The sequence below is a fragment of the Dictyostelium discoideum genome (genome assembly GCF_000004695.1).
Source record: "Dictyostelium discoideum AX4 chromosome 1 chromosome, whole genome shotgun sequence".
Taxonomy (NCBI): Eukaryota; Evosea; class Eumycetozoa; order Dictyosteliales; family Dictyosteliaceae; genus Dictyostelium; species Dictyostelium discoideum.
In genome coordinates, this window is record NC_007087.3 from 1781816 (window position 1) to 1792928 (window position 11113).

Below are 11113 nucleotides of genomic sequence, written 5' to 3' on the forward strand. Positions count from 1 at the left end.
AATGACCATGAAGCAATCAATATTATCAATCATTTAATTACTAATCACAATAACACATCAATCAATCAATTTACAAACTGGTCAAAAGTAAATCAAAAATTATTAAAACTCTAAAAAACTATCAATATAACAAAGACAAACAAACTCAACGTGCAAAACAAATACTATTAAAAAAAGCAGCAAAATTCAAACATCTTGAAGAACAATGCATCGCTGAATACAATATTATATGTAACAAAAACAAATTACATCAAATCCACACAAACATATTAAAAAAACATATAAATGGAGAAATACCTAGCAAGTATCTATCAGCAATACTAAACAAAAGATCAAAAGATGCAAAAATTGAATCAATCCAATATGGTAACATCATTACATCCGACCCCGACCAAATTGAAAATGCGTTTGTTGAATTCTACACAAATCTATAAAGCTTACAAATATGTTGTCCAATTACTCACCAGCTCATGCTAAACACATGGCCCATCATAAAAAATGAATATTGGAATGGTTTAGACTCACCATTTATACAAGATGAAGCTGCAATTAAAACCTGTAACCCCAACAAATCACCCGGTCCAGATGGCGTTACAAATGCATTCTACATTAATCATTTAAACCAAGTTAAACCAATTCTCACTACATTATTCAACGATATACTAGAAAATCCTCACCACATCACAACAGAATTCACCGAAGGTCTTATACACACAATATACAAGAAAGGCAACCCCTTACTCATATCAAATCGTCGTCCCATTACACTTCTAAACACTGATTACAAGATCCTCTCAAAAGTAATCAATGCACGTCTTCTGAGAATACTTCCTTTCATCATCAACAACAACCAAACTGGTTTCGTACCCCACAGATTCATCATAGACAACATCATCAACATCAATGAATTAATCAACTACCTCAAATCTAAAAACCTCCCTGGTATCATCACACTATTTGACTTCTTCAAAGCATTTGATTCTATCTCTCACGATAGTATTAAAAGAACATTAATTCATATTGGTATACCAATAAAATTAATAAATTTAATCCACAAGCTATTATCTGACCCACAAGCAAAAATTTCAATTAATGGTAAAACGACCAGAAAATTCGATATTAAAAGAGGTGTAAAACAAGGTGACCCAATCTCAGCCACTTTATTTGTAATTGTAATTGAAATATTAGCAAGAACAATAAATGCAGACAATACAATAATTGGATTACCAATTTCACCCAATCCACAAATTAAAATCAAAAGATGAAGAAATTCAAATTAATAAATTAATCTCATGGTTTATGAATTCTCCCGCAAATTCTGAATCACCAACTCTCAATACCAATTCCTTTGAAAACAACACATCAACCATCCATTCACGTGCAAAAATACCTTTGATTTGTTATGATAGATCATTAAAACCATTAAAAGAAGGTGGTTGGGGTATGTGGAATATACAATTACGACAAGTTGCTCAAAAGATTTGGATATACAACAGATTTTTACAAATGCATAAATCTGCAAACAATTCAATATACATGATAAGTTGGATGGATCAAATCATCAACAAATCAATCTCTTCTCCATACCTTATAAAAATCAAAAAAGAATGGGAAAACTATGCAACTCAAATTGGACATCTAAAAGATAAAGTTCAAACCCTACAACCAATATTAATAAAAAACCAAACCTCTCAAACATTAACCACAAATAATATTTCACTACCACCAACACTCAAAGAAATCTACTCGACAATACTCAACAATCATCAATGTAAATCAAAAGACTATATTGGCAAGAAATATTCAGATCTACTTCTTACTTCGCACCAACAATCAATACAACTATTATGGAAATACACATACGACCAACTATTTGTCAAAATTCAAAAGCTAAAAGATCCAAAAGGCCGTGATACAATGCAAAGATTCCATGCTAGATGTCTTCCGATTAATCATCTACACAACAAAGTTTGCCCCATTTGCAACAATGAAATGAATAATGATCCCTATGGTCATTTGTTTTTCAATTGTCAGCACACAATCAACTTCATAAACCACGACAAATTAAAAAATTTTATATATAAAAATTGCAATGGAAACATCAAAAAATTTAAAAAAGAATGGAGCATAAACACAAATGAACCAATTCCAACAATTACACCACCAATTAATTATTAATTACCTAATCTAAAATAACATACCATTTTAAATTCACAAAAACTAAAAAACCTAAAATAAATAAATAAAAATAACATACTAATTGTATACTACAATAGTTTATTTATATCAAAAAAAAAAAAAAAAAAACTATATTTTTAGATTTGTATGAATTTTGTTTATTATTTAAGTAAAGTTTTAAGATTTTTTGGGAGTAGATTATTCGTTAATTGTAAATTTGGACAATCCAAAGTTAGAGTTGTGAGAGAATTTGGGAATATTTCATCTGGTAAATTATGTTCCTGTGTCTGGATATCTAATGATGTTAAATTTTTAAAACCAGAAAAAGGATTTATCAGTGTTGAATCCAAGGGAATATAAATTGAAAGTGTTTGAATTGATTTTGGTAATTGTTGATAATCAGAGCAACTATTCAATGTTAAACTTGTAATATTTGGTAGGAAGATATCCTTTAAGTTATTGGAAGTTTCATGGACATCAAAAACTAAAGTTTTAATTGATATTGGTAATGAGTTTGATTCAATTTTAGAACCTCTAGAACCAAGGAATTCCAATGATGTAACATTATGTGGAATCATTCCTCTTTTAATTTTTTGATCGAAAGAAGAATCAAATGTTAATGAAGTTGTGCCACCAGGTATTGATTTTGAATTTGAATCTCTAACTGTTGAATTTGGAATTAATTTAATTGAATTGTTTTTTGAATTAAAATGGTAGTTGAGGTCTGTAATTGATTTTGGTATTGATCCATTCAAAATGGTACCTTTATTGATTCAATAGTTCTTGGTAACCATGGTATACCATTTGAATCACTTAATGCTTGATTAAATCTACTACCAAAATTAATGGTTTTAAGAGTATTACCAATGATGTTACAAGTTAATGCTTGGTCAAACTTTGAAAATGAAATGGATAACAATGTATCAGGTATCCAATGATCTCCTAATATAAAATTTGAGCAATCAATATATTTTTTCTACACCCGATGGAATTGGATATTTATCTTTTGTTAAAACTATCTCACTCTTTAAGTTGATTTTACTTAAATAATTTCTATATTTATATGTCAATAATTCATTTAATGATTTGGGCAATACAATATTTATCATAATTATTATTATATAATCTAAGATAAAATAAAATTGTTTTCCTTAAAATCATATTTCCCCAAACTTTTTTAAATAATATATAATTATAATCAATATATTGATTTAATTCTTTATTAATTTGGTCCAATGGTAATGATTTTAAAATTAATTGATTATTATTATTAATGATTTGATGATTTAAATTATTTTTAATAATTATTTGAATTGAACAATCGAATGCTATTCTTTTATTTCTATTGATAGTTATATTATTATTATTATCTTATTACTATTATTATTATTATCTGCTATTGAATGATTATATATATTGTATTGAATAGAATCATTTTTATTAGTGAAAGAATTTTTTATAAATACACCCCAAAATATTAATATGTAAATGATTATTTATTATTTGAAATTGTTGATAATTTAATCCTTTTAAATCATTTAAATAATTTTGTTCTTTTTCTTCTTCTTGTCTATATATAAAAATAATTAATAATAGTAAAGATGAGTGTGTTAACGAATGAATGAATGAGTGAGTGAATGAATGAATGAATAATAATAATAATAATAATAATAATAATAATAATAATAATAATAATAATAATAATAATAATAATAAAAATAATAAAAATAGGGTATAATGAATATTAATAAATAATTAAACTATTATTATAACATACATTGATATTTTTCTTTTTTTTTGAATGTTTCCGATATTGTTTTTATCATTGATATTATTACAATATTCTTGTAATTGATTAAATGTTATATTTAAATTATTAATTGATAATATTAATAAACAATATAAAAATTCTTCACTTTCATTTTTATTATTATTATTATTATTGTTATAATTATTAATTAAATAATAATAAATGATATTATCCATTTTTAAAAAAAAAAAAAATAAAAAAATAAATAAAAAACACCAAAAGTTTTGTCTGAAAAAAAAAAAAAAAAAAAAAATTAAACATTAAATGTTTTAAAATCAGAGAAACCACCCACTGTTAAATTTGTAATGCTTGGTGGCAATATATCCTTTAGGTTATTGATAGATTTATGTTTAAGAAGAACCAAAGTTTTAATTGAGATTGGTAATGAATTTGCTTCAATAAGACAACCTTCATAATTTTTGAACTCTAATGATGTAACATTATGTGGAATCATTCCTTTTTTAATTGTTTGGTTGAAATGATAACCAAATGTTAATGAAGTTGTACCACCAGGTATTGATTTTGAATTTGACATGAAGAAAAAGAACAAACCTTTTTAAATGATTTAAAAGGATTAAATTATCAACAATTTCAAATAATAATAATAATAATAATAGTAATAATAATAATAATAATAATAATAATCAATTAATTTTAAAATCGTTACCATTTGATCAAATTAATAAAATTAAATTAAATAAAGAATTAAATCAATATATTGATTATAATTATATATTATTTAAAAAAGTTTGGGGAAATATAGTTATTAGGAAAATAATTTTATTTCATCTTAGATTATATAATATTAATAATTGTACTATTGAATTTACATTAAATGGTTTATCAACATATAAATATAGAAATTATTTAAGTAAAATCATATTAGAATGAGAAGATAGTGAGATAGTTTTAACAAAAGATAAATATCCAATTTCATCAAGTGTATAGTTAATTAATTAAATAATAATAAATGATATTATCCATTTTTCTGAAAAATTTTAAAAAAAAAATAAAATAAAAAATAAAAAATAAAAAAACAAAAAACGTTATTTTGACAAAATTTTTGGGAAAATAAAAAAATTGTGAAGATTTATAGTATTTTTTTTTTTTTTTTCAACAATGATTTAATTTTATATTTATGGATTTAATAAAGATAAATATAACACTAAAAAATACACAAAATGACATAATGATGATGATTTAAATCAAACATTGAGTATTACATGTTTGATAAAGAAATCTAAACTAATAGAGTTTATACAATTTTAACTATCGTTTGGAATATAAAGAGATTCGAATGAAGATGGCCAAATTAAATCTGGTAATTTTTTAAAAACAAGTTGAGAGCTAGAAAAATAAAATGATTTTAAATTTGGTGGTAACGCATCTCTATCGATAGTTAAATTAAAATCAATACCTAAATGTAATGAAGTGAGTGATTGTGGTAATACATCTTTTTGAATTGGTTGAGAGAATGATGGTAATTTTAATATTTCTATTGATGATGGTAGATTACCAACATTTATAGATTGGCTAAAATATGATAACTCTAAAACCTTTAGATTTCTTGGGAGGAGGTTATTCGTTAATTGTAAATATTGGCAATCCAAAATTAGAGTTGTGAGAGAATTTGGTAATATTGAATCTGGTAAATTATCTTCAATTGTTGAGCAACCTAATGATGTTAAATGTTTAAAACCAGAAAAAGGATTTATCAATGTTGAATCTAAGTAAGTACCTATTTTAAGTTTTTTAATTGATTTTGGTAATTGTTGATAATCAGAGCAACCATTCACAGTTAAATTTGTAATGCTTTGTGGTAATATATCCTTAGAGTTTTAAGTGTACCAAGAACTAAAGTTTTAATTGATATTGGTAATGAGTTTGCTTCAATATCATAACCATTGGAACCAGAGAATTCCAATGATGTAACATTATGTGGAATCATTCCTTTTTTAATTGTTTGATTGAAATTATAATCAAATTCCAACGAAGTTGTACCACCAGGTATTGATTTTGAATTTTCATCTCTAACTGTTGAATTTGGAATTAATTTAATTGAATTGTTTGAATGGAATTGATAGTTGAGGTCTTTAATTGAGTTTGGTATTGATCCATTCACAATGATACCTTTATAATTTTCATCAAGAGTTAAAGATGTAAGTGATGGTGGTAATTCATCTCTATTAATTGATTGTTGAAATGATTCTCCAAAACGTATTGATTCAAGAGTTCTTGGTAACCATGGTATACCATTTGAATCACTTAATGATTGATTAAATCTATCACCAAAATCAATGGTTTTAAGAGTATTACCAATGATGTTACGAGTTAATTCTTGATCAAACTTTGAAAATGAAATGGATAGCAATGTATCAGGTATCCAATGATATCCTAATTTCATATTTGAACAATTAATTTGTAAATCTTCTACACTCGATTGAATTGGATATTTATCTTTTGTTAAAACTATTTCACTATCTTCACATTCTAATCTAATTCCACTTAAATAATTTCTATATTTATATGTTGATAAATCATTTGATGTTATTTGATTAATATAATATTATTATCTGTTATTGAATGATTATATATATATTATCTTGTATTGAACAGAATTATTAGTGAAAGAATTTTTTAAAATTTGTTAATGATTATTTATTATTTGAAATTGTTGATCATTTAATCATTTTAAATCATATAAATAACTTTGTTCTTTTTCTTCTTGTCTATTTATAAAAATATTTAATATAAGGAGGATGATGAGTGTGTTAATGAATGAATGAATAATAAATAATTAGACAATCGTTATAAAATGAAAAATAAAAATTTTTTTTTTTTAAAACATGTCTGATTTATGGCAAATATTTTTTTTTTTTTTTTTTTAAGAATTTACCATTCATTTTTACAACAATTACAAAAATTGGAATTTTAAAAAAATGAATTGGTATAAAAAAGTTTTTAAAGGGAAAAAAAAAAAATTGGTTTGGAATAAAAAAAAAAAAAAAATTAAAAATAAATTAAATGAGGTAAAATTATAATCAAATTAATAAACCTGTTCATTATTTTTTTAGTTTTCATTAAAAAAATTTTAATACAAATAAAAATAAAATAAATAATGAATTGGTATAAAAAAAAAATTTATGAGGAAAAAATATATTCATAATGTGGAAACTATAAAAAAATAATGTTTAAAAAAAAGGGGGGTAGGGGTGAAAAAAAGAAAAAAAAAAGGGGAAAACTTAAATATTATTATTTTATACCACCTACATTTATTATGAAAATTCCACAATAAAAATTTTAACTCAATTAATAATAATGTTTTAAATTTAATATGTATCATTCATCCATATGATATTTCTGAACCAATCAATTCCCTTCCATGGACTTCTGATGATCCTCATGTTATAGCCATCAACCTTCCAGATTGTTATGAATATAGTATACAAGTTTGAATGATAATTTTTTGATCATTTTAAACATTACCAAAAAACATAAACAAATATTTTTAAAATAATTAAACCAAATTATTATTATTATTTTTTTTTTTTATTTTTAATTTTTTTTTTTTTATCATAAATTTTTTTTATACCAGTTCAATAAAAAAAAAAAAAAATTGATTTACTTTGATTTGATTTAATTGAATAGGTTTATTTTTTATTTTTAAAGTTTTATTAATTTCTTATTTTAATTTATTTTATAATTGAATTGCAAAAATAAAATAATTTTGAAAAAATTAAAAAAAAAAAATTAAAAAAAAACAGAATAGATTCATTTTTTTTATATTTAATATCTTTTTGAGTGCTCTATTTATCTAAAACAAATTCACATATAAAAATGATTGTTGTGAATGAAAAAAAAAAAAAAAACCCCCTTCTTGTTTTCTGAGAAACTAAAACTGAATAAAAAAGATGAAGATAAACTTTGCTTAAAACTAAGTTTTAAAAATTAAAAAAAAAGCCATTTATTTTACTATTATTATTATTATTATTATTATTATTATTATTATTATTATTATTATTATTATTATTATTATTATTAGTGAAAGAATTTTTTAAGATTTGTAAATGATTATTTATTATTTGAAATTGTTGATAATTTAATCTCTTTAAATCATTTGAATAGCTTTTTTGTTTTTCTTCTTCTTGTCTATATATAAAAATAATTAAAAATAATAATGATGATGAGTGTGTTAATGAATGAATGAGTGAATGAATAAATAATAAAAAGAATAAATAATTAAACTATTATTATAAAATACAATGATATTTTTCTTTTTTTTGAATGTTTCGGGTATTGTTTTTATCATTGATATTATTACAATATTCTTGTTAACTGGTTGGCTCCCAGGTTTTTTTTTTTTTGTCTTTTTATATGAAAAATGAAATAATCAAAAAAAGAGATTGTTGTTTTTTGTTTTTTTCGATCTCAAATTAAGTAATAACCTTTTTTTTGAATAGAATAACGCAATTTTTAGTTGCTTCTTCTTGAGATATCTCATTTTATTTTGAATAATTAATTAATGACCTTTTTTTTTTTTTTTTTTTTTTTTTTTTTTTTTTGAATTGGATAACGCAATTATTATTTGCTTCTCCTTGAGATGCTAGATCTCATTTTATTTTTTTTTTTTTTTTACAGGGTCTTTTTGATTAAAACATCTTTTTTGTCCAAACTTTTTTCTAAATCTTTTTTTATTTTATCGTCTGGTTCGTGATTGATGTTTATGACGTATTTGAATTGTTTTTTTTTTAATTGAGTTTTATCCACAATTTCGCTTATTTTTTGTAGGCATTTGTGTTGCTTAATATTTGTGGTGTTGTTTGTGATTTTCAATTTATTTTCTTTCTATCTTTTTTATTTTTCTGATTAACTTGGGTTTTTTTTTTTTTTTTTTTTTTTTTTTTTTTTTTTTTTTTTTTTTTTTTTTTTTTATTTATAGAAAGTACTGAGTGAATTATTGTATTTTTTGAGATGTTTAGGAAGTTCTATTGCGGGTGTTGATGATGATTTGTGACACCCCTTGTCCTGTTTTATCAATTGGTGCGTGGTGTGTTATTTTGTTTTTATATTGTTGATTTATTGAGTAAATTTTATTTGTTTTTATATTTGTTTCAGTTAGAAGTGCTGCGTCCAGCTTGTTGTTGTCTAAAACAAAAAAATTATGCGGCAAAAGGATGGTGTTGGATCCTTGGACGTTCCAAACACCTATTCTTGTTGTGTTTTTCTTTATAGTTTTATTTGGGGTAGATTTTTATCTACCTTTTGAAGTTTCTGGTTTATTTTGTCTTCTAACTGATCTTTACTTGTTCGTTGTGTTGTTGGTCTGGGGTTTGTGGGTTTTTTGATTTATTGATTTGTTTTAGAATTCCTTGTTGAAGTTGTCTATTCTTTCATCCATTTTGTTTTTTATGCTTTTTTGTCCATATTCACCCAATTTTGGTTTGACTGGTGTTTGTTGGTCTTGTTTGTTTTGTCTTGTTGTTCTTTTTTGGTGTGTTTAACAATTTACTTGGTGAATCGATAATTTTCGATGGTGTACCATAGGTTGGGCTGAAACTCATGATATGTTTTATTGGAGAGGAGAAGAACCATTGATTTGAAGGGATTGAAAGTGGGAATTCTATTTTTCTTATTGCATCAGTGTTTGGGCTGGTGAAGTCGAAGATATCATTTGCCTCTCTAAGTTTTTCTTCCGTTGTTAGTCCCTTTGTTTCGCCGTGTTGTTTTATTGGTGTATTGTATGGAGATGGTGGTTCGATAGGTTTTTCTGATTTTGTTTTAATTTCTTGATTGTTTATCGATTGTGTATTGATCTCATTCTCTATTCTTGTTAGTTCATCTACGTTTTCTAGTGATGCTTCTATTACCTTTTGAGCTGTATCATCTAGGGCCATAAATGTTTTATCATTAGATGAGGATGTGATTGGTGGGATAATGATTGTTCTTTTTCCTTGTTTTGGTATTTGTTCTGATGTAGATTGTGGTTGTTGTTCATCTGATTGTTTTTTATTTTTGTTTTCTTCTTGATTTTCTGGTAATGAGGTTTGATCTCTCCATCCTTTGTTGGAGTGTCCAATTAATGTTAGATTGTCTAGTTCAATGATAGTGTCAAATTCTTCTACGACTCTTTTCACTGTTTTGATAATTAGAGTTTCGCCTTTAATTTCTGATTTAATTAGTTTACATCCTTCATTTTCTATTACCCATTCTATTTCTGTGAGTGATTTATACCAATCAAAATCTGTATACATATTTTTTGGTCTTATAGTGGTTATAAATTGTCCTTTTAATTCTGCATCAAACATATTTACAAAATAGATTACTGTACTAATACTGTCTGTGAGAATTTTGAATGTATTATTACTTTTGATTAAAACATCTTTTTTGTCCAAACTTTTTTCTAAATCTTTTTTTATTTTATCGTCTGGTTCGTGATTGATGTTTATGACGTATTTGAATTGTTTTTTTTTTAATTGAGTTTTATCCACAATTTCGCTTATTTTTTGTAGGCATTTGTGTTGCTTAATATTTGTGGTGTTGTTTGTGATTTTCATTTTATTTTCTTTCTATCTTTTTTATTTTTCTTTAAAAAGTTAAAAATCTGGAAATTTTCTAATTAACTTGGTTCCCAGGTTTTTTTTTTTTTTTTTTTTTTTTTTTTTTTTTTTTTTTTTTTTTTTTTTTTTTTAAGTCTTTTTTATATGAAAAATGAAATAATCAAAAAAAGAGATTGTTGTTGTTGTTTGTTTTTTTCGATCTGATTATTTTTTGCTTTTTTTTTGAAAATTTTGCTACGCAAAATTCTCAAAACGAAACAAATAATAAATTACAATAAAGTAAAAAGATGGCTTTTTAAAATAGTTTATTTATTTATTTATTTGTTTTTTAAGTCTTTTTTATATGAAAAATGAAATAATCAAAAAAAGAGATTGTTGTTGTTGTTTGTTTTTTTCGATCTGATTATTTTTTGCTTTTTTTTTGAAAATTTTGCTACGCAAAATTCTCAAAACGAAACAAATAATAAATTACAATAAAGTAAAAAGATGGCTTTTTAAAATAGTTTATTTATTTATTTATTTGTTTTTTAAGTCTTTTTTATATGAAAAATGAAATAATCAAAAAAAG

General features: G+C 23.7%; 5 protein-coding genes across 5 annotated transcripts; 1 reads left to right on the plus strand and 4 right to left on the minus strand.

The window, feature by feature from the left end:
* Positions 1-402: 402 nt before the first annotated feature.
* DDB_G0268610 (hypothetical protein) lies at positions 403-2178 on the plus strand (the record flags this gene model as incomplete). The annotated part of the gene is made up of 3 exons (XM_642588.1): positions 403-406; positions 520-1095; positions 1262-2178. The coding sequence occupies 3 exons, from the start codon at positions 403-405 to the stop codon at positions 2176-2178; spliced, it is 1497 nt and encodes a 498-aa protein (XP_647680.1).
* Positions 2179-2339: 161 nt separating this feature from the next.
* On the minus strand, positions 2340-4164 carry DDB_G0268254 (hypothetical protein; the record flags this gene model as incomplete). Its single annotated transcript, XM_642589.1, has 5 exons — positions 2340-2941; positions 2980-3073; positions 3352-3520; positions 3647-3748; positions 3956-4164. The coding sequence occupies 5 exons, from the start codon at positions 4162-4164 to the stop codon at positions 2340-2342; spliced, it is 1176 nt and encodes a 391-aa protein (XP_647681.1).
* Positions 4165-4241: 77 nt separating this feature from the next.
* On the minus strand, positions 4242-4523 carry DDB_G0268256 (hypothetical protein; the record flags this gene model as incomplete). The annotated part of the gene is made up of 1 exon (XM_642590.1): positions 4242-4523. The coding sequence occupies one exon, from the start codon at positions 4521-4523 to the stop codon at positions 4242-4244; it is 282 nt and encodes a 93-aa protein (XP_647682.1).
* Positions 4524-5253: 730 nt separating this feature from the next.
* Positions 5254-6887, minus strand: DDB_G0268612 (hypothetical protein; the record flags this gene model as incomplete). The annotated part of the gene is made up of 4 exons (XM_642591.1): positions 5254-5726; positions 5891-6504; positions 6698-6717; positions 6885-6887. 4 exons carry the CDS (start codon positions 6885-6887, stop codon positions 5254-5256), a joined length of 1110 nt encoding a protein of 369 aa, XP_647683.1.
* A 2527-nt stretch (positions 6888-9414) lies between these two features.
* On the minus strand, positions 9415-10542 carry DDB_G0268470 (hypothetical protein; the record flags this gene model as incomplete). Its single annotated transcript, XM_642592.1, has 1 exon — positions 9415-10542. The coding sequence occupies one exon, from the start codon at positions 10540-10542 to the stop codon at positions 9415-9417; it is 1128 nt and encodes a 375-aa protein (XP_647684.1).
* Positions 10543-11113: the final 571 nt, after the last annotated feature.